Genomic DNA, 23,144 nt, shown 5'->3' with positions numbered 1-23,144 from the left:
CGCTCAAAAATCTATCAAAATGTTTTAGTACGACTTTGGTAAGCTATAAAGCCGCACCGTTTTAAGGCTTGTACTGTGCTTCAACATACAAGTATTATTATGGTGTGTGTATAAGGTAAGACATATTATCTGGCGTTTTGTTTTACAATATTATGCAAAAGCAACTTTTCTTACCTTCTGTTACCTGCTAATCTGTATTTGGGATCTGCATAAATCCTGAAAAATTGCGCCCGTCCGCCTTTGGTGTCCTTGCCAACGCCGTAGTCGATAAGCTTCTTATTTTTCTCTATCTTCTTGTTATGGGACATTCATCCTCCGCTGTTGCCATTTGTAATATAAGGTAGTGTAAAGTTCTTACTTATCTCTGTCAGTATACTCGCCATAAAAGCGCTAAAACATACCGGTTTAGTGAGTTTACATTATTCACCCAAGGAAATTTAGTTATTACAGAGTTCCGGTCGGAAGGTTTTTGTCGGGACACATTTCCAGTGTTGTTGTGTCCGGATGAGAAGATGCTGCTCCGTTATTGATATAAGTAAAGTCTGGAGGTCATTAAAACAGTTAGCTCCATCTTTTGACAATTCTTCCACCCCCGTCCTTGCACGCTACACCGGTATTTACGCTACACGTAAATAAGACCGCCCACAAAACGGCGCATCTGGAAGCGACTGTCAGAAAGCGGCTTGAAGATTATCTGTAAAACATAAGCTATGCAAAATTTTGATCAAAAAACCACCATTACATGTTATGTTACCACAAGGAAGTGTTTTCAATTTAAAAAAATAAAATAATAATATGACTCCTTTAATACGCCCTATAATCCGGTGCGCCTTATATGTGGAAAAAAAATCACACCATTCATCGGCAGTGCGCCTTACAATCCGGTGCGCCCTATGGTCCGGAAAATACGGTAGTTATTATTAGGACCTTGATAATATGTACTTATGTGTAAAACGCACTGTGTGAGCTACAACCTTTATATATGCCGCTGACGTCGTTTCCTTTTTTCTTTCCATTTCTGTCACAAACTGCATCTCTTCTCCTCAGTAGCTCAAATGTCACATGTTTAAATTTGGTTTATTCGATTAATTAATTTGAAAGTATCTGATTGCATGAGTTGTTTTTTACCAGCATTCAGTACTATAACACATTTGGTCACAAGGGAGAAACAATTGAAATGAACAGCCTTGATTAAAGTCAAGTGTTCTTTATAAGGGGGTGTTGTCCCCAGTTTAGAGTGTGTCTGTTCATCGTAGCCGTCGTCAACACAGCACTATCAGTACCTTTGCTGTTTGTACTTTGTTGACTGACTGAAAGCTCTGTCTCTCTGGATCAGTCAGAGGCGCTGATAGACAGCTGTGGCAGTTAATCACAAGTAGTTGATTTGCAGCTCTGTGCTTTTGTGTAGTGTGGGGGATTGTAGGTACTACCACATCTGGGCATCTAGACTTTGCATTTCTATTGTTTGGTTTTGTATTATTATGGAACAATGTGGATTTCCAATATCACTAGACTTGTGTGTTGGCCGAGTAAACCAGACTTATCTTTTTGAGGTGACATGTCAGATTTCCACTTCACTCAAAAGGCTTTGTGTGTGTGTTATTGCGTGCTTGATTCATACAAACTGTTCCTGCATTCATTGCGTAGGACAACAATATGACAAATTGCACATTCCTTCAGCTTCAGTCGCACAAACAAAGCTTGCTGTGCTGCCATTGTGGAATATGAATCTAGTGCACATGATTGTACCATAAATCAGAAAAGTTTCCTGCCTTTGTGCTGTCTTGCTTGAATCCCTGGTGTCTCATAATCACTACGCTCCACTGTACATGTGTGAGGAAAAGGGACAGACCATCTAAGTGCCTTATAAGGCTCGATCGAGGCTCGGAAAAAAACGTCACAAGTCACGTGATTTTAAAACGTTCCACCGAGTGCGGACACTCCTATTTTGCAGCATCCAGGAAAAAAGTATGCAAAAAAAAAAACAACAACAAGGGTTTCCCCGTGCTCTGCTCCCCTGCACACTCCCTCCCTTCAGTTTCTGCCACAAGTAGAGAACACTGAGGCACACATCTGTGCTGCTTCATTGCCACTCACTGCAGCGTCTTTTGCTCTAGATACTGACGCATTTGAATAGATTGCAAATTAATGAGGATTTAAAAAATAATCATGTGGCATTCAATGGGCGTGGAAACTGGAAATATGTTAGTCCATAATGAGGAACTCTAATATGGTCCAATATGAGATAGGCTCCAGCGCCCCCCGCAACCCCGAAGGGAATAAGCGGTAGAAAATGGATGGATGGATGGATGGATGGATGGATGGATGGATGGATGATAGAAACAACCACTTGTACTACAAATGTATGTACTACAGCCTTCAGTCTCAAATACCGCACCCCCTGCACGCACTGATAATTTTGCAAATATGGAGGTCTCAGTGGTGCTTTTTTTTGTGTGAAGAAATGAATAGTACTTTATTATTCCACATTTGTCATTCTGTTTTTCAAAATAAGTCCCAGAAATGTTTGCAAATGGATATAGCTGTAGTCTTAATCTGAACACACCAAAAACGGATCAAATTGCAACATGTTGCCATGTGTTTGTGCGCAATACTTCATATGTTTTAGACCAGAGGTGTCAATTTCATTTCAGCTCAGGGGCCGCATTGAGGAAAATCTGTGCACACGCGGGCCGGACTATTAAAATCATGGCATTAAAACAAAAAAAATAAAGACAACTTCAGATTGTCTTCTTTGTCTTACTTTGGCCAAAAATAGAACATACACATTCTAAAACTATTTCAATTAAAATACAGAAAAAATATACCGGCAGCAGTAAAGTTTAGATCAGTGGTCCCCAAACTACGACGCTGGCGGGCCGGATCCGGCCCGCCAGCGTCCAAAATCAGGCCCGCGGGAAGTCCCAAGTATTAAAATTAAAAAAAAATTCTGTCTTTTCTTATCCACTTTGTACTGCTTGCTACTCACGATGTCTCCTAGCCGTTCAGGCAAATCATATTGTCTAAAAATGCATTTTCTCATCGATAACGTGACATCATTGCGCGCGCGGAAAGTGCGCTATATATATCTAATACATATATATACAGTATATATATATATATGTGTATATATATATATATATATATATATATATATATATATATATATATATATATATATATATATATATATATATATATATATATATATATATATGAAATATATATATACAGTATATATATATCTAATATATATATCAAATATACATATATATATATATATATATATATATATATATATATATATATATATATATATATATATATATATATATATATATTTACACTACCGTTCAAAAGTTTGGGGTCACATTGATATGTCCTTATTTTTGAAGGAAAAGCACTGTACTTTTCAATGAAGATAACTTTAAACTAGTCTTAACTTTAAAGAAATACACTTTATACATTGCTAATGTGGTAAATGACTATTCTAGCTGCAAATGTCTGGTTTTTGGTGCAATATCTACATAGGTGTATAGAGGCCCATTTCCAGCAACTATCACTCCAGTGTTCTAATGGTACAATGTGTTTGCTCATTGGCTCAGAAGGCTAATTGATGATTAGAAAACCCTTGTGCAATCATGTTCACACATCTGAAAACAGTTTAGCTCATTACAGAAGCTACAAAACTGACCTTCCTTTGAGCAGATTGAGTTTCTGGAGCATCACATTTGTGGGGTCAATTAAACGCTCAAAATGGCCAGAAAAAGAGAACTTTCATCTGAAACTCGACAGTCTATTCTTGTTCTTAGAAATGAAGGATATTCCACAAAATTGTTTGGGTGACCCCAAACTTATGAACGGTAGTATATATATATATATATATATATATATATATATATATATATATATATATATATATATATATATATATATATATATATACAGTATATATATGTATATATATATATACAGTATATATATATATATATATATACAGCCCGGCCCCCGGCCCTCGGCCAAATTGTTTTGACCCAATGCGGCCCGAGTCAAAAAGTTTGGGGACCCCTGGTTTAGATCCATGCAGGAACGATGAAAGTGAATGAATGTTTCTAACTGAATAAATTTACATATGCATAAAAATGTGTTTTCTTTTGTATAATTTTTTTTTAATGAATTAAGTAATGTTTATGACAATCTTTTTCCAAAACACAATATAGAATGTGAGATATAACAGGATAATGCCTACATTTATCATTTTTTTTCAAAACGGTTACAAAAAAGTGGGACCCCAAAAATTTACTGTGGAAGACCAATTTTTATGACTTGATGGGGGTCCCTGGGACCCCAGTTTGACAATTACTTGCCCCAACACTGATGGAGTATTGGTGCGTGCAAAACAGCGGCAGGCGGCTGTGGCCTGCGGGCCGGTTCTAATACGAATCAAATATCATCCCAGGGGCCAGGCCTTGACTTTGACACCCCTGTTTTAGAATGTATCTGTGACATTTCAGCCAGTGAAAAAAACACCATATGAATTCAAGCATTTTTGCATTAGCATCGTTTTGGTTTTTTTGCGCAATAAAGTTCCAACAAAAATCCCTACCCAATAAGGTTGCAACCATATCCTTTTTGTACAGTGCATCTTTTATCAGCTTTGCTCTTATTTATTAATCTTTATCGACTCACAAATTAAACCGACCATTTTGTCTATCTGCCTGCAGGTTTGGAGGGGCTCTGCATCATGGCATAGCCAGAGAATGTTGTGTTCCCCCGCTGCTTCAAATGGTAAGTTACTGCCTCCTTTCAATTCTCTATGTGCCAATCTACCAATTACAGATTCCCTTTTTTTGGAGGAAATCCCTCACCTCCCCTGATCCTGTCTGGGACAAAGTGTGCTTTAAACCCACAATAGAGCCTTGTGTAAAAGCTTGCTATCATTTTAGAAAAGCTCTTTGGGTAGCATCTGTTCGTCAGTGTGAGAGGTTAGAGCAGACCTGGGCAAATTAAGGCCGGGGGCCACATGCGGCCCGTTAAGCTTTTCAATCTGGCCCCCCGGACATTCCCAAATATTTTTTTTAGATGTTTAAGATGTAAAGTGTAGCTGCCATTATGATGTGCAGTCATGTTTTCTAATGACCGTAAGTCTTCAACTATACAAAGTATTTCAATGGTTGGAATATGCGCTTATGGATGATATACCAGTTACTATGGTAATCTAATTAGTTACTATGGTCATCTAATTAGTTACTATGGTCATCTACGTCACAGCAGCTCAGACGAGGCACCAAGCAGTGTGGGCGGGAAGCGTTTCCACAGACGCAGAAGGAGATTTTCACAACAAAATTCTAAAGCTTAGTGATATATCAGATATATTAGATTGTAGGTGGGTTTATTTTGTACCCTTCGCGTTCCTATTTCACTGTTTGTTGCATTTTTGTTGCGTTTCACCTGATTGTAAAATGTGTCGATCGAAAGGGGGTGTGACATTCATATTTTGTCAATATTCAGTGTTTTATCGTTCATAGAAAAATGTCAAATTCCATTACGTTTTTTAAGGCGGTGTGTCATAACGTTTTTAGCATTCAATCAGACATTATTGTGAGGTTTTGTATTAGTGTTCATAAAAATAGATATACCGGCCCCCAGACACATTTTTTTTCTCTAAATGTGGCCCCCCGAGTTAAAATAATTGCCCAGGCCTGGGTTAGAGGGACTGACACCAGGGACAGAGGTTGGAGTAATGAAAAGTTTCAAGATGAAAAGTTGTTGATGTGAACTTAAAGTCAGCTTTAATAGCTGAGATTGGAGATACAATAAGGGAGTAGGCGAAGGTGAAGAAAAGCTTGGAGCTGGGTGGGAAATGAAAGTGTATTTGGTGGCCATCCAGAATAGCTTGGCCCGGTCGCTGCCGCATGTGCCAGATGATGATGATGATGATGTGCTGATTCACTGCAGTGGTCCTGAAAAGGAGGAAGAGGTTACTGTGGGTGCAGCAGCAGCACTGCAGCTTGGATTACCCTCCTCACTTTGGATCCATCGTCCTGCCATTAGGGCCCACTCATGGTGTGAGTGGTGCAGGCAGGTTCTAGTTACATACCAGTTATGATACCATCACCATCCAACCCTGAGTTGGGACTGGATAATAACTTCATAGTTCTCATCTTGCTGCGATGAAATCTTGTTGTGAATAAATTGTGTGTTGTTTGAATTGTCAGTCTTACCCCGCATGCTTCATTTAGAGGTATTTAAGCCTGTCCATGGGAATACACAAACTCAATAGCTGGCTTCAGTGAATTGACATAACTGCGCTGAGAGGAAAAGGTCAGCTATATTGTACTGTATTGATCTTCAAGGCTTGGTAGCATAAAAAAGAGCTTATTTTGATAAAAGTCTGCTTTTGTACAAAGTAGTTCTCGTTAGTAAGTAGGTAAAATTTGAACGGATACGGTACGATTGTAAACAATGTAAATAATTAAATGTATATACTCTGATGATTAACTTGTGTTTCTACCATGAATTGATTAATGTGGACCCCGACTTAAACAAGTTGAAAAACTTATTCGGGTGTTACCATTTAGTGGTCAATTGTACGGAATATGTACTGTACTGTGCAATCTACTAATAAAAGTCTCAACATCAACAACCAATTCCCGATACCTGAGAACCGATACCGGTACCAGATTTTGGTACTTTTGTGTTACACTGGTTGATTATTTCTTTGCTGAAAAATTACTGTATCGATTTCAAACGTTTTGGATTGTATCATTTCAAATAAACTAATATCGTATCTGAATTGTATCGGCAACATCAAGTTATGATTCAAATCGAATCGTTGTTACAAACAAATCAATACACCTCTAGTCATTTTCATTACCAAATTTGGAGTTGTTGAAATCGCCACGTAAAATCGCTAATGGTAATCAGTAGCATGTATATGGCAAAGCCAATTTGGATTAGCATTAAGCTAGTATATTTTGGAGAAGTGGAGCCTGACTTTACATTCAAGGGTTTTCATCGGGCATACTTGCTTTATTTGCATTAGAAATTGTAACATTACCCAGAGAAATGTGGCTGAGTCCGGTCTGAGTTTTGCTTGAGCGCTTGTTTCCTCGCCAAGTGTTCGAACCCGTGCTTATTCTGACATGACTTCATGATCAACCAAGGTATTGAAAAATGGCACCGTTTCATGTTACCTAAATCAATACCTTGCTGGTAGTAGTGACACAATTTGGTTGGTGCTTATAAAAGTACTGCATTTGGTAGTACCCATCCTTTCTAGTCACATGTGTCACCACACTGTGACAACGCCCCCAGATTTCCTGAAATAATAAAATGCAACCTTTTTTGACATGTCAGGTTTTAATGATACAGCTGTTGGATTCATCATGTGGGGGATCTCCAACTTTCATTGATATGAGAATAAATTATCACTTTGTCAAAAAAAGAGGAGAGACAACTACTTGTTTTGTTTACATGAATGACCAAATGTAATTGTACTTTATTTACAAAACAGTACAGTGGTTAAAGGGTAAATGGGTTGTACTTGTGTAGCGCGTTTCTACCTTCAAGGTACTCAAAGCGCTTTGACACTATTTCCACATTCATCCATTCACACACACATTCACACACTGATGGCGGGAGCTTCCATGCAAGGTCCTAACCACGACCCATCAGGAGCAAGAATGAAGTGTCTTGCTCAAGGACACAACAAATGTGACGATGTTGGTAGTAGGTGGGGATCGAACCAGGAACCCTCAGGTTGCTGGCACGGCCACTCTCCCCTAACCGCACCACGCTGTTCCCACAGTTGTCTTGTTGTGCTATTTTGTAGTAACTTATCTTTAAGTTATATTTTAATTTGAATTATCTTTTTAAATAGGAACTATTTCTGATTTGAACTGTAAGCCCTGCCTGCTTAAAGGGCAATTGCACTTTTTTGGAATGTTGCCCATCATTCACAATCTTTATTTAAAGCAGGCACACTTGTTTTTTTATGCATTTAAATATTAAATATTGGGGACGGCGTGGCGAAGTTGGTAGAGTGGCTGTACCAGCAATCGGAGTGTTGCTGGTTACTGGGGTTCAATCCCCACCTTCTACCATCCTAGTCACGTCCGTTGTGTCCTTGGGCAAGACACTTCACCCTTGCTCCTGATGGCTGCTGGTTAGCGCCTTGCATGGCAGCTCCCGCCATCAGTGTGTGAATGTGTGTGTGAATGGGTGAATGTGGAAATACTGTCAAAGTGCTTTGAGTACCTTGAAGGTAGAAAAGCGCTATACAAGTATAACCCATTTATCATTTATTTATCATTTAAATCAATGGTAATCACTCTATTCTACCTATAAAGCACTTAAAAAACATCCAAACACCTCCATCAAGGTTTTATATACTCCCTGTAAGTATATATGTGGTGTAGTAACAGGAACATTCATAATAAAATGTAATGTTTACATATTTTGCTCATTTTAAGCATCACAACGTTGGCTTTTTACTTCGACTGCAGACTTTATGGGAGACAACAAACATAATAAAACATCACTTACTGTACAATGTCTCCTGTCACTGGGATGCCAACTGTTAGGATGTTAATATATAACCTTTTAGATTAAGAATTACTCTTAATCCTCGCAAAAAAAAAGGTAGTTGGAAGCAAGCGTCTTTTCGTGTCTTTGTCCCCATTTTCGGGTCTAAAATAAATGCCAAATTTGACCAACTTGTCGGTTTATGTCCTCATCCTTCTACTATCAAGATTAAAGGCATTATTTAAAATCTAGAATAAACTTTCACAAGCTCCGAGGCGAGGAAGCATCTCACCAGCTGGTGAAGTCAATGTCGCAGCACAAGCTAGCTCTCTGTGATCACGGCACTGCTTTCAATAGTTTGTCTGCCTTAGCGCTTATAATGACAACATTACTGATACTTGGTTAATATTTAGGTCACGAAATGTAAATAGAGTATTGTTGGCGGTTTTTGGATGGTTATTTAGAGTGCTTTATGGGCGGAATCAAGGTGTCTAAGTACGTTTATTTACGAGTTAGAATGCATTAGAAAATACGCCTGTTATCTGGTCTCTCATAATGATTGTAAATTATAGGTTACATTTAAAAAAAGTGCAGTTCCCCTTTAAGAGTATAATATCATAAAAAAATGGCCACTTGCATCCCATTGATTAACATGTAGAGCTGCTGCTGTGCTGCCCTCTGTTGGCTGTCAAACCACATTTGAATAAAAACTGGTCCATAAATCGTGTTAACATTTTTCTGACTGTGTCCTCCCTCCCAGAGGTGACAGTGGTGTATCAGAACGGGCTGCCAGTCATCTCGGTTAGTTTGCCGTCCAGGCGAGAACGCTGTCAGTTCACTCTCAAGCCTCTCAGTGACTGTGTGGGAGTTTTCTTGCAACAACTCCAAGCAGAGGACAGAGGCATCGATCGGGTAGCCATTTACTCTACAGGTACACACACACACACACACACACACACACACACACACACACACACACACACACACGCACACGCACACGCACACACACACACTCCTCTGATAGATCGCACACATCCTGTGCATGCAGTCAAGTGTATTTTAATGGTATAAAATGTCCCTGCTGCAGCAGCTTCACATCAGAATATATAATCCCAGTGTATGCTTTCAAGTGAGCTCGCTCCGCTCCAATGCCTCATTATACAAGAACAATATTCACTTTTAGTGTGCAAGTGCTTCTGCTTCCCCCTCTCCTGATAATCGCAGTGAAACGAGGCCTATGGTCAAGAGAGCTGAAGGGTGTATGAAGTGGTTAACCAGCATTCACTTTTACACCCTTTTTTTTTCTTGTGCAGATGGAGCCAGGGTTGCCTCCTCCACAGGTATAGACATCCTCCTATTGGATGATTTCAAGCTGGTCATCAACGACACCACGCATCTCGTGCGGCCACCGAGGAGAGGTGAGGGACGGTCTTTGTCACAGGTGTGTCGTCATGTACACGTCTGACTTTGATTGACATGTGTCCATGCCGCAGAGTTGCTGCCTCACGAGGAGACAGAACGGCTGAACGACGTGAAGTTCCTGGTGCAGCAGCTCTACACCACCCTGCGCATCGAGGAGCACCAACTCACCAAAGAGCGTGAGCTGATTGGACGACTGGAAGACCTCAACGCTCAGCTCCGCCCCCTTGAGAAGGTCTGATGACGTTTGCATGTTAATAAACAATTGTAATTCAATGCTTTGTACTAGGGATGTTCTGATCAGGGTTTTATGCTGCCATTTCCAATACTGATACTATTTTATTACATATAATTGTTTGTGCAAGGAATGTTTGTTTGCGAAGTATAAAAATGATGCTTTTTAATGAAAGAAACTGCTGTCCACTAGATGTCGCAATAGCAATTTTGTTAGTCAAAGAAATGGTTTGTACCGTCAATCAATCAATCAATCAATCAATCAATCAATCAATCAATCAATGTTTATTTATATAGCCCTAAATCACAATTGTCTCAAAGGGCTGCACAAGCCACAACGACATCAGATCCCACATAAGGGCAAGGAAAAACTCACAACCCAGTGGGATGTCAATATGAATGACTATGAGAAACCTTGGAGAGGACCGCAGATGTGGGTGCCCCCCCCCCCCACCCCAGGGTGCAATGGACGTCAAGTGGGTCTAGCATAATATTGTGAAAGTCCAGTCCATAGTGGATCTAACATAATAGTGAGAGTCCAGTCCATAGTGGGGCCAGCAGGAGACCATCCCGAGCGGAGACGGGTCAGCAGCGCAGAGATGTCCCCAACCGATGCACAGGCGAGCGGTCCACCCCGGGTCCCTACTCTGGACAGCCAGCACTTTATCCATGGCTACCGAACCTGTGCCCCCCCTTCCACAAGGGAGAGGGGGGCAGAAAAGAAAAGAAACGGCAGATCAACTGGTCTAAAAAGGGGATCTATTTAAAGGCTAGAGTATACAAATAAGTTTTAAGATGGGACTTAAATGCTTCTACTGAGGTAGCATCTCTAACTGTTACCGGGAGGGCATTCCAGAGTACTGGAGCCCGAATAGAAAACGCTCTATAGCCCGCAGACTTTTTTGGGGCTCTGGGAATCACTAATAAGCCAGAGTTCTTTGAACGTAGATTTCTTGCCGGGACACATGGTACTATACAATCGGCAAGATAGGATGGAGCTAGACCGTGTAGTATTTTATATGTAAGTAGTAAAACCTTAAAATCACATTTTAAATATACAGGAAGCCAGTGCAGGTGAGCCAGTATAGGCGTAATATGATCAAACTTTCTTGTTCAAAGAGGTACACAGTAAAGCGTGGCTGCGGCTCCTCCCCCTCGACCCTAATAAAACGTAAAACCTGACATTTTACATCTTCTGCTTCTAACACATCATTTTTTGGCACCCTCATTGCCCCAAAATGAGAAAAGTGAACGCAGTGTATAGCTCAACCCTCCCAAAAGGTTTCTACCTCCGTCTTTGAAGCGACACCAATTTTTTTTTAAAGAATTTTCAAGTAACTTGAATTGTTCTGTCAAAGGGATTTTTTGTGATGTGTACATTTTCAGAATGTTTTTTGCTCAGAGAACATAATCTAAAGTTGTCTTTATTTTTAAGTTATCAGGACATGATTTGACCAGTCCAGCCCACTTGGGAATAGATTTTCCTCCATGTGGCCTCTGAGCTAAAATGAGCTTGACACCCCTGCTCTAAATGAAAAAAACAGTACCACTGTTTTATTGTTTTAATGGTAAAATCTATGGCTGTTGTTTTCACAGTGTTTTAGTATAAATTTAAAAAAAAGTTTTCAACGCAAAATCTATTGCAGTTTTTACAGTTTACAGTTCGGCGGATAACTTGCTCTGAGATCATGGGTCAAGCATATATTTAAGTTTTTATATTTATTTCTACAAAATAAATGTTTGGAATGTATGATAATATGATATTTGTTGCATTATTAGATTGTATTAAAATTATTTTATATTTGTTGCATTATTAGATTGTATTAAAATTGTTTTATATTTGTTGCATTATTTGATAGTATAAAAAAATTATGTCAAAATGGAAATATTTCATTAATACATTTAGTTAAAAAAGATATGGTACTTCATTGACGCACATTATTTCCAGGTTTTTGCGGTCCACATTAAATGATGTGGCGGGCCAGATCTGGCCCCCAGGTCTTGAGTTTGACACCTGTGCTCTAGACTCTTATTTATCTCATAAAAAGAAAGACGTTTGTTGGTAACAAAAAAATATTGTCGGAACTTACACCACATTACATATCTTTTCCCTTATCTTTTCCTATCTTGTAAACTAATAGGCTTTTTTTTCAGTTCATTGTTTATAATCCTTCTTTTCCAGAGAGGCATATTTTAATTGTCTTCTGTTTAAAATGCCTGCACAAATGAGCTGATTAATTTTCCTCGTTGTTCTTTAAAGGCTCTCAAGTGTTATCGAATGATTCCAGTAAAGCCGCTAAATTTAGCCTCAAGTAGTAGCCCTTAAAATTAATGGAAATAATTTTTTATTTTTTTTTATTTTTTTTATGCAAGCATATTGATCTCCTCACTTTAATTCTCACTAAATGTTTATTTTCCCCCCTAGGTGAGGCAGGAGCTGAGTAGGAAGGCGGAGCGGCGCACCACCTGGGTGCTATGGGGGGGCATGGCGTACATGGCCACCCAGTTCGGCATCCTGGCTAGACTGACCTGGTGGGAGTACTCTTGGGATATCATGGAACCCGTCACCTACTTCATCACATACGGCACAGCCATGGCCATGTATGCCTATTTTGTGCTCACACGCCAGGTAAGAAAGAAGATGAATCAAATATAGTCTTGCAGATTGGAGAAAAGCGGTAAAGGGGACACAGTGTTAAAATGAAAGATGAGGGTTTCTCATTCAGAGGACATAAGGGGTCACTAAATGATTTGATGAGCAGCAAAATGATGTAAATTGTCTTTGGCCTTTGCAGTCACCCCAATTATATTATATTTGGAAGCTCTCTGTCTGTGGTCCCCGCCATCAGCATCACCATAACATCATCTGGAAGAATGACATAAATGCTTATAGTATAGTTTTAGGGTTGTCCTCTAAAGCTTTTAGTTCTTTGTACACACCATTAACAAGCTGCATTATAATGATGAACAGGAAACTACAACAGCAGCCAAATCCAAACACAAACACCAAATCCTTTTACAAAACAAACATAGCAGACATTTTGTGTTAAAAAAACCTTTTGAAATAATTTTTTAAATGCAATATTTTGCAGTCATTTTAAAACATACATTAGATAATGTCACTTATGTTGCCTCACTTAATAACACATTAATAATCAGATATAACATTCCTTCTGATTCTTGTCATTCCGCCAAAAGCACAAGCAACTTCCCATCTCAATAGTGAGACCACTATGCTGCTTAGTTACTGAGTACTGTCGATTTTAATAGGAGCAGACTTTTTATTGTACTTAATGATACCATCTTAATCCTTAACGGTGGTTAACTTATTGAAATATGAGACAATTACCGTATTTTCCGCACTATAAAGCTCACCGGATTATAAGGCGCACCTTCAATGAATGGCATATTTCAAAACGTTGTTCATATATAAGGCGCACCGGATTATAAGGCGCACATATGCATCCATTAGATGGAGCTGCGCTACAGGGAATGTCAACAAAACAGTCAGATAGGTCAGTCAAACTTTATTAATAGATTACAAACCAGCGTTCTGACAACTCTGTTCACTCCCAAAATGAATAAACAGCTGTTTTATTATTTTCCCCGAGGTAAAGTCAGTGACGTGGTGTTTTGTTTATCTTTTAACAACAGCAAGGTATAACATGTAGTGCAACATTTATATCACATAGTGGAGGGGAACTTTTCCCTGATTCAATAAACACATAAAAAAACAGTGATACTGTTACGTTAAATCAAACGTTAGTGCAATCACAATATAGTAACACTCGACATAGTGCAGAGCAATAACAATATATCAATAACTCAACGTTGCTCAAACGTTAATGTCACACAACACAACACACAAAATAAACATGTAAAACTCACTTTATGAAGTTATTCCTCATCCACGAATCCCTCGAATTCTTCTTCTTCAGTGTCCGAATTAAACAGTTGGGCGGATACGGCATCCAACATGCCCGGCTCCGTGTCGTAGAAGTCGTCATTAATGGAGTCAGTGTCGCTGCTGCTCTATTCCCGTGTTCTACTTCGTGACTGATCGTCTTAAGTTTAAACTCTGCGTCGTAAGCGTGTCTCTTAATAGGAGCCATTTTGGGGTCTTTACATAAACAGAACAAAAGGAAATCAAAAACGCACGCCTCGCGCAGTCATATATCCCAGCATGAACCATGCGCTTCTTCTTCTTCTACGAGGGCGGCTGCTTACCGTAGAAGCAGAACTTTTTCTTCTACGGGGGAAAATTAAGTCGGCGGCTGCTTACCGTACTTGCGATTGATTGATTGATTGAAACTTTTACCTGTTGGAGGCTCAATATTGGTCCATATATAAGGCGCACCGGATTATAAGGCGTACTGTCAGCTTTTGGCAAAATTGGAGGTTTTTAGGTGCGCCTTATAGTGCGGAAAATACGGTATTATGTAATCAAAAAGTGAAGCCATCCTTGCCTGAGCACGCCTTTTCTTGTTCAAGTATGAATAGTTGGGGCATTGGCACCAGCTTTTAGACTAGATCTGCTTTTTTAAAGTCCATGAGCATAAGGCCTGCTCAGATGTTTATGCTCAAAGACTAGATAGGACAGCTCAATCAATCAATCAATCAAAGTTTATTTATATAGCCCTTAATCACAAGTGTCTCAAAGGGTTGCACAAGCCACAACGACATCCTCAGCTCAGATCCCACATCAGGGCGAGAACAAACTCAACCATGCTTGACAGTAGGGATTGGTGTTCCTGGGATTAAAGGCCTCACCTTTTCTCCTCCAAACATATTGCTGGGTATTGTGGCCAAACAGCTACATTTTTGTTTCATCTGACCACAGAACTTTCCTCCAGAAGATCTTATCTTTGTCCATGTGATGGAGTTTACAGATCCAGTCTAAAGCTGTCCTATCTAGTCTTTGAGCATGAACTGGTGAAGCGTGCTCAGATGTTCAAGCTCAAAGACTAGATAGGACAGCTCTAGACTAGACTAGATAGGACAGCCCTGGACAGAAGACAGAATGAAGAGGATTACTGTACTGTTGTCTCTGTAACGTCCTGCCCTAAGTAGGAAAGTTTGACACAATGTCAGTTCAACTCAGGGGTGTCAAACTAATTTTAGATCGGGGGCCACATGGAGAAAAATCTACTCCCAAGTGGGCTGGACTGGTAAAATCTCGGCACGATAACTTCAAAATAAAGACAACTTCAGATTCCTTTCTTTGTTTAAAAATAGAACAAGCACATTCTAAAATTGTACAAATCATAATATTGTTGTTTTTTTACACTTACATGTTGCGGTTAATAGTATTATTTGTCGTTATTTATATTTTCTGAATAAATCATGTGATCATTTTCACCAGTCATCTTATTGGTGTTCATTTTCAATCTATCAAGATAAAAAAATTATATCAAAATCAAATTACAGGATGGTATTTATGTAGTTTGCCCATTTTCCTCGACTGATGTTCTAACATCATGTGGTTTATTTTGTACATATGTAGCATCATCTACAAAGATACAAATAATTGCTATTGCGACATCTAGTGGACACATTTATAACAGCAGTTTCTTTCATTCAAAAATTTCCGGTTAATTTTTGTACTTGGCCAAACTTGGATAAAACGTGTTCGCGGGCCTGATCCGGCCGACCCTTGGGCTGTACGTTTGACACCCCTGGTTTAACTCTTCACTCGTCATCGATAAAACTGTCATGTGACCTGCCAAAGAAGGCCTGCCAAGTAAATCTCTCTCTAACCCGCAGGAGTACTTGTACCCCGACGCCAGAGACCGCCAGTATCTGCTCTTCCTCCACAAGGGGGTGAAAAGGACACACTTTGACATTGAGAAGTACAACAAGCTGAAAGATGACATCTCTGAGGTACAATGGCCGGCAGCATGTCTCTGTCAAATAAATCTCGCATTTACAACACCTAATAGATCTCACTTCTTCCCCGTCCGTCAGGTGGAATTGGATCTGAAGCGTCTTAGGGACCCGCTTCAGCTTCAGCTCCCAGTTCAACAGCTTAATAGTGGAAAAGATTGATGGAAGGAGTAACTTCCCTCTCCTCCCAGCGTCCCCTTTTTCTACCCTTCTCCAACCCCACCCGTCTCCCCTTCCCCTTGCCTTACACCCAAACTACACATCCGTCCCGCATCGCCCTCTTCGGAGTGGGACTTTTGCCCTCTTTTCTTTTCCCTGACTGGACCAACTGTTGGGAATTGCAATCGAAAATCACAAGAGCTGAAAAAAAAAAAAAAAAAAAAAAATGACGGATGGCAACGCTACTCTCTGATTGGACAACCTGCAGTGAACCTGAGGGGCAAACAGGAAGTACTACCTTGACACTCCAGGAGAGAGCATATGCAAAGGGGACGCCATTGCTATGTGTGTGTGTGTGACCTGCAGGCGACACCCAACCTTTGTGAGTGTGAGTTTACACACACACACACACACACACACACACACACACACACACACACACACACACACACACACACACACACACACACACACACACACACACACACACACACACACACACACACACACACACACACACACACACACACACACACACACACTTGTTGGGAGCATCTATCCCAAATATTAAAGTTTACAAACAAGTCTTGGCTCCCTTCCCGGCTTTGGCTCAAAGAGGGCATCATCTTCCTGTGGCTGAACGCTGCTGCCTCTCCACACTTTGGCCACGCCTCCTCTCCAGGCTGACGGACAGCCGTCCTTCCCCACGTGACCTTTTTTGACAGGAGTCCGCCTCGCAGCCACATCTCCTCCTGCGGCCTGCGGCAAGTATGAGAGATATTCTATCGACAACAACATCACTGTGTGTTCTTTTATTCCAAAAAAAGAAAAATTAAAAAAAATATTTTGGCACTTTTTATTTTGAAAGCCATAGTATATTTGTTATGAAGTAAATATAAAACTATATGTATACAATCAAATAAACCGATGACCAGAAGCTAGTTGTTTTCCAGTGGGGGGAGGAACATCATGTGAAGGATCCATCACCTTGCCATGTACTGTACATACATTCAATACATCATATTAAGTTCCACAATAACACATTTCTATTTGCCTGCATACAAATTAAGGGACATTTTTGTTCGGATTTTCTCTCAAAAAGGACTTTTCTCCCCCCGCTGTCGTTGTGCCGCCTCCCTGCTCCCTCCATGGCAAGGCAGGCTAGACTGCATGCTGTGGTTGTACGCCCTCAGTAGAAATTGTGAGTGTTAGGAGCGTTTCGAGACATTTTTCTACTCAATTGGACACTTCTTTGACTCGTATAGCTTGTAGTGTGAGGCAGTCACATCCCCTGATTGGTGAAAGGAGCCAAATGGTTAATATGTCTATTTAGGACACATTTTTCATGTTTTTTTTGTTTTTTTTCTGTAAGTGTGGGTCGATGGCCTTCTCTCTGACTCTTTGGTCAATGCCTCTGCAAAATATGAAGGAGTGTTAGGGCTGCACTGAGAAACAGAACAAAGTCATATTTTAACAACAACCAAGTAGTAACTTTGCTGGAAAAAAGTGTTCATAGAATGAGGAAAGTCTTTTTTCCATATTTTATTTACATAAAAGTCGTTTAGGAAAAAAAGTAATAGTAAAATAGTCATACTGTAAGGACTATAAAAATAATTTTGGAGGGGAAAAAAAAAATCTGGGAAAAGTGGTAATTTTGTGTTAATAAATTGTTATAAGGGGGAAAAGCATTTTTTCCACATTTTATCAATCAATATATTTATACTTTATGAACATAAGTTTTGCAGAAAAGGTGGCTTGAGAAAAAGACAAAGTTGTAATAGTTCCAGAATAGTCATACTTTGAAGGACAACAAAAGTCATTCTGTAGGAAAACAAATATTAGGATGAAATAGTAATAAGTTTAAGTAAATAAATTGTTACATTGTAAGGAAGAAATATTTTTTTCCCCATATTTTATGAACATAATATTTCAAATTTTACAAAAAAAAAAAGATTTGAGGGGGACGGGGGTGGGGGTGGGGGTGGGGGGGGGGGATGGAATTATATTTCAAAAGTACTGTAAGGACAATTAAATTTTGCAAACAGTATGAGAAAAATGTCGTAATTTTGCATTAATAAACTATGTTCTCCCCCCCACATTTAGTGAAAATAACACTACAAAGGAAAAAAAGGGTCATTATATTTCCAGAATGGTGCTACTGTAAGGACGAAAGTAATTTTGCCGGAATAAAATATTATGAGGGAAAAGTTGTAATTTTGTATAAATGTATACATCATGAGAAAAAACGTATAGGGTTACAATTTTATGGAAAAAGTGGTTTGAGGGAGAAAAAAAAAGTTGTAATACTTAAAAATAAATTAATCCTCAAGGGAAACAAAAGTAATTTTGCAGGAAATAAAACATATTAGGGACATGTAATTAGATTGCGTTAATAAATTGTTAAAAAAAAATTAAAAAAAGAAGAAGTCTTATAATATTTTGAGAATAAAGTCAGAAAAGTACTGTAATTTTGGGGTGAAAAATAATGTAAAAATATTTAGAAATAGTCATTATTTTTTGAAAATAGAACAATTAAAATTTGGTCCTGATATGAAAAAGAAAAGTTTTTAGGATAAATATTCAGAAAAGAAAGTTGTAATTTGTGAGAATTAAGGTAAGTTGCTAAATTTGTATTATTAAGGATCATATGACCCAAATTAACCATATAACAATATTTTCATTATTACATGTCAGGTCTGTGGTGCGGAAATTCCGGCATTCCTTTAAATAACATTTTGTGGCAGGATTATACATTTATCCTCAAAAAATATTTTTTCCTCACAATATTACATTATTTTCACAATTTTACTTATTTCCTTTTTCTGTTACTTGTTTTTTCTTCTCAGTGTGTCCCTAATGCCCCTTTCCACAAAAAGGTCTAAACACACTATTCTGTGTGCGTGTGTGAGTGCATCACTCCCTGTGTGTGCGTTGGCTCCATCCTACTATTCGATCTTTGCGTTTAACAAGACTTCCTATTAGAGTGCATGTATTTCGGGATCTAATCAAGGTTAACCGTGCGGATCTTGCAGCAGGAATTGGTCTCATGCGTTCAGAGTGTGTGCGTGTGTTGTCTTTTGGGATGCTGGGGAAGAAGGATTTGAACTGTTGACAAGGAAGCAGTCAAAAGGTCATTATAGCCATGAGACCCTCATTAAGGACTGTTATATTTGGAGTCTATCTTTTTGCTTCTTGTCAATAGTGATCAACATGTCTTCTACTATCATCCCAATGACTACCAACTTTTGTTGCTGACGTACAACAGAAATGTATCTTACACACACTCCCTGTGAATCACGCCGTCAATCATTTATTTCCCTTTGCCCTCCCTTCATGTGTTTTAAACATCTAAATACATCAAATATAGACCTTTATTATAACGAGGGTGTTGCATGAATGTATGTTAACATGGGAAATAATGTAAAAAAACCAAAACAAGATTTATAGAAATTAAAAGACAAAAAGAGGCGATTTAAGGATGTTTGTTGTTACTGGGCAGTAGACAGGGCTGCGTGTTTTAAATAAAGACTCCAGCCGAACTTGATGCTCATTAACCATCCAGCTCGTCATCACCTCAACTTCTGTTCATTTTCTTCTCACGCTCACTCCGCTTCCATGCATTTCTGCTCCCGTGATTCCAATCCATCCTCAGTGCAGCAGTAAAGAGGCTCTTAAAGAGTCTCTGCTGACCTTACGCACTAACGTCCTGCTTCTGACCCAAAAAGAAAAAAGTCAGGTGCCCCGCGTTAGCTTTCTTGTTTTGAATGCGTGTTTTTTGAAAATCTGGTGTGCACTTATAATGAAATATGTTTAAAAGAGTGAAGCATATGTATGCCATACTTTTTTTTTTCTTCTTTTTTTTTTACGTTTCTGTTGACATGATGCTGTAATATTGGCAACAACAAAAAAGAATGTGTAAAATCCTGTATCATTTATGAAATATGTATAAAAGAGAAATGTAATTCAATTATCAATAAAATCCTTATCCAGGTTTTGGAGCTAGTGGTCCGCCTTTGATTTTTGTCGAAGACCTTGACTGTTTTTAGCTGACTTTTTGCAGGACATCCTGCTGCAAAAACACTATCAGGAATGTGGGATTATACGCCACAAGCAGGGGCGGCCTGAGGGGGTTTTGCCCCCGCCCCCATTCCCCAACACCGACCTCCACATATCATCCATCTTAAAAATAATTTCTTTAAAAATGTTGTTAATGCTGGTGAAGTGTATTTCTGGTCTTGTCATCCATCCGGCAGTGCGGCTGGATCAAAAGAGACGCTGGAGACGCTTTCCTGAACCAAAAGTTGCTTTATTACAAGCGAGCGTCATTATACAGGTCTGCAGTACCCTGGAAGAGCCTAGGTCAAAAAATGAAGGACTCCTAACTTGGAGAAGCCAAACCACCAGTCTTATATTCCTACCTCCTGTCTGTGTGTATGCGCTGGGTCAGGAGAGCACATCCTGACCATAAAAGGAGATGTTCGTGTGTAAGTTTGTGTCTGGAAAACAACTGCTTTAAGTCATAACTTAAATATTGGCGTAAAGCTAGACAGGTAGTCTCCTCTCAGTGATCACTTTTGCATTTCGAAGTCCCAATTAGGGCCTCTTTCCTACGAGAAGTGATCCAATCCACCTGCGAATATCAAACTAAGGGACCTGATCTATTTATGTGCTGAAACTGAAATACCACTGTTTGCTTACACTTGGTGGTTTGCTTTCTCCAAGGCGAATATAAACATTCACCATATGTAGAACATAACATGAGTTAATTAGTTCACTTCACTGGCGATCTGAAGTTTGTACGTGCTTTTAGTCTAGTAGTCAGCGTGCTCGCCTCTCACACCGGCGACCTGAATTCACTAGGAAAAAAAACAACACAGCCCAGAGAGAGAGAGTACACAATCGCTACTGTGATTGACAGCCATAAACGCCAATTATTTTAATTTGGCCTGCCACCTCATTTAATTTGGCATGCTACATAATTGTAAAGTGGCCCGCCAAGTCATTTTATGTGGCCAGCCATATCTTTTTATTGTGGCTCGCCAAATAATTGTATGTGGCTCCCCATGTCATTTATATGGCCTGCGAAAGGCTAGAAATAAAAAAATAACTTTGTGGCTAAATGTATTTGTTCTTTCAATGTTGACAGAAAAATGTTGAGCATGCAATTACATATGTTCTACACTTGAATATTATCTGATGTTCCAAATGTTTTTTTTAAAATCAAAAATAAACACTGTTTTTCATCTTGATTTAGGATTTCAAATCAAGTTGTTCATCAATCTGTAAAAAAATATAAAAAACAAAAACAGTAAATCAATCAAAGTTTATTTATCTAGCCCTTAATCACAAATGTCTCAAAGGGCTGCACAAGCCACAGCAACATCCTCAGCTCTGATCCCACAAAAGGGCAAGGAAAAACTCAACCCAATGGGATACAATGAGAAACCTTGGAGGGGACCACATCCTGTCAGTAAGATAGGAGTTAAACCAAGACAAAGCTAAGTCTGACATACCAATACGTGTTTTGATATGTTCTAATAAAATATTATGATCGACAGTATCGAAAGCATTGCTAAGATCAGGAAGCAGCAACATGGATGACGCATCAGCATCCATAGTTAGCAATAGATCGTTAGTCATTTTTTGTGAGGGCTGTCTCCATAGAGTGATTTGCCCTCAAACTGGACTGAAAGGGTTCACAGAGATTGTTAGACGCTAAGTGTTCATTTAGTTGCCGTGCAACAATTTTTTCGAGATTTTTCAAGATAAAGGGAAGGTGGGACACCGACCGGTAGTTTACCATGAGGTCAGGATCGAGGTTAGGTCTTTTGAGCAGAGGATGAATAACCGCTTTTTTGAATGCTAGGGGAACAGTGCCAGAGGAAAGTGATAAGTTTATCATATTTAGCACTGATGGTCCTAATATTACAAACAGCTCCTTGATAAGTTTCCCAGGAAGTGGGTCAAGTAAACATGTTTGTTTTGTCCCAAAAACAGTTACCTTTGCGAACTGCGTAACAAGGCTATTATATGTTTATATTCATATACAGTCGCGATCAAAAGTTTACATATTCTTGTAAAGAACATAATGTCATGGCTGTCTTGAGTTTCCAATACTTTCTACAACTCTTATTTTTTTGTGATAGAGTGATTGGAGCACATACTTGTTGGTCACAAAAAACATTCATGAAGTTTGGTTCTTTTATGAATTTATTATAAGTCTACTGAAAATTTGACCAAATCTGCTGGATCAAAAGTATACATACAGCAGTGTTAATATTTGGTTACATGTCCCTTGGCAAGTTTCACTGCAATAAGGCGCTTTTGGTAGCCATCCACAAGCTTCTGGTTGAAGTTTTGACCACTCCTCTTGACAAAATTGGTGCAGTTCAGCTAAATGTGTTGGTTTTCTGACATGGACTTGTTTCTTCAGCATTGTCCACATGTTTAAGTCAGGACTTTGGGAAGGCCATTCTAAAACCTTAATTCTAGCCGGATTTAGCCATTACTTTACCATTTACCAAACAGCTCAATTTTTGTTTCATCTGACCACAGAACTTTCCTCCAGAAGGTCATATCTTTGTACATGTGATGTCAGATGAAACAAAAATTGAGTTGTTTGGCCACAATACCCAGCAATATGTTTGGAGGAGAAAAGGTGAGGCCTTTAATCCCAGCAACCCCCTATCCCTACCGTCGAGCATGGTGGTGGTAGTATTATGCTCTGAACCTGTTTTGCTGCCAATGGAACTGCTGCTTTAAATGGGGCAATGAAAAAGGAGGATTACCTCCAAATTCTTAAGGACAACCTAAAATCACCAGCCCGTAGGTTTGGTCTTGGGTGCAGTTGGGTGTTCCAACAGGACAATGACCCTAAACACACGTCAAAAGTGGTAGATGAATGGCTAAATCAGGCTAGAATT

The 23,144-nt window shown here is 39.2% G+C and overlaps 1 protein-coding gene across 2 annotated transcripts in view; it reads left to right on the top strand.

Moving 5' to 3' along the window:
* Nucleotides 1-18,183, top strand: part of mcu (mitochondrial calcium uniporter) — a 150,015-nt gene extending 131,832 nt beyond the window's left edge. For both annotated transcript variants that reach the window (XM_062058418.1, XM_062058417.1), the window contains exons 3-9: nucleotides 4,725-4,788; nucleotides 9,287-9,457; nucleotides 9,840-9,944; nucleotides 10,020-10,180; nucleotides 12,605-12,808; nucleotides 15,943-16,059; nucleotides 16,144-18,183. In XM_062058418.1, the coding sequence (XP_061914402.1) occupies nucleotides 4,725-4,788; nucleotides 9,287-9,457; nucleotides 9,840-9,944; nucleotides 10,020-10,180; nucleotides 12,605-12,808; nucleotides 15,943-16,059; nucleotides 16,144-16,224 (903 nt within the window). In that variant the 3' untranslated portion in view covers nucleotides 16,225-18,183. The remainder of the gene's footprint in view (nucleotides 1-4,724; nucleotides 4,789-9,286; nucleotides 9,458-9,839; nucleotides 9,945-10,019; nucleotides 10,181-12,604; nucleotides 12,809-15,942; nucleotides 16,060-16,143) is intronic.
* The last annotated feature ends 4,961 nt before the right edge of the window (nucleotides 18,184-23,144 follow it).

This window comes from Entelurus aequoreus, linkage group LG09, assembly GCF_033978785.1.
Source record: "Entelurus aequoreus isolate RoL-2023_Sb linkage group LG09, RoL_Eaeq_v1.1, whole genome shotgun sequence".
Lineage (NCBI taxonomy): Eukaryota > Metazoa > Chordata > Actinopteri > Syngnathiformes > Syngnathidae > Entelurus > Entelurus aequoreus.
This window is presented reverse-complemented; position numbering and strand designations above follow the sequence as displayed.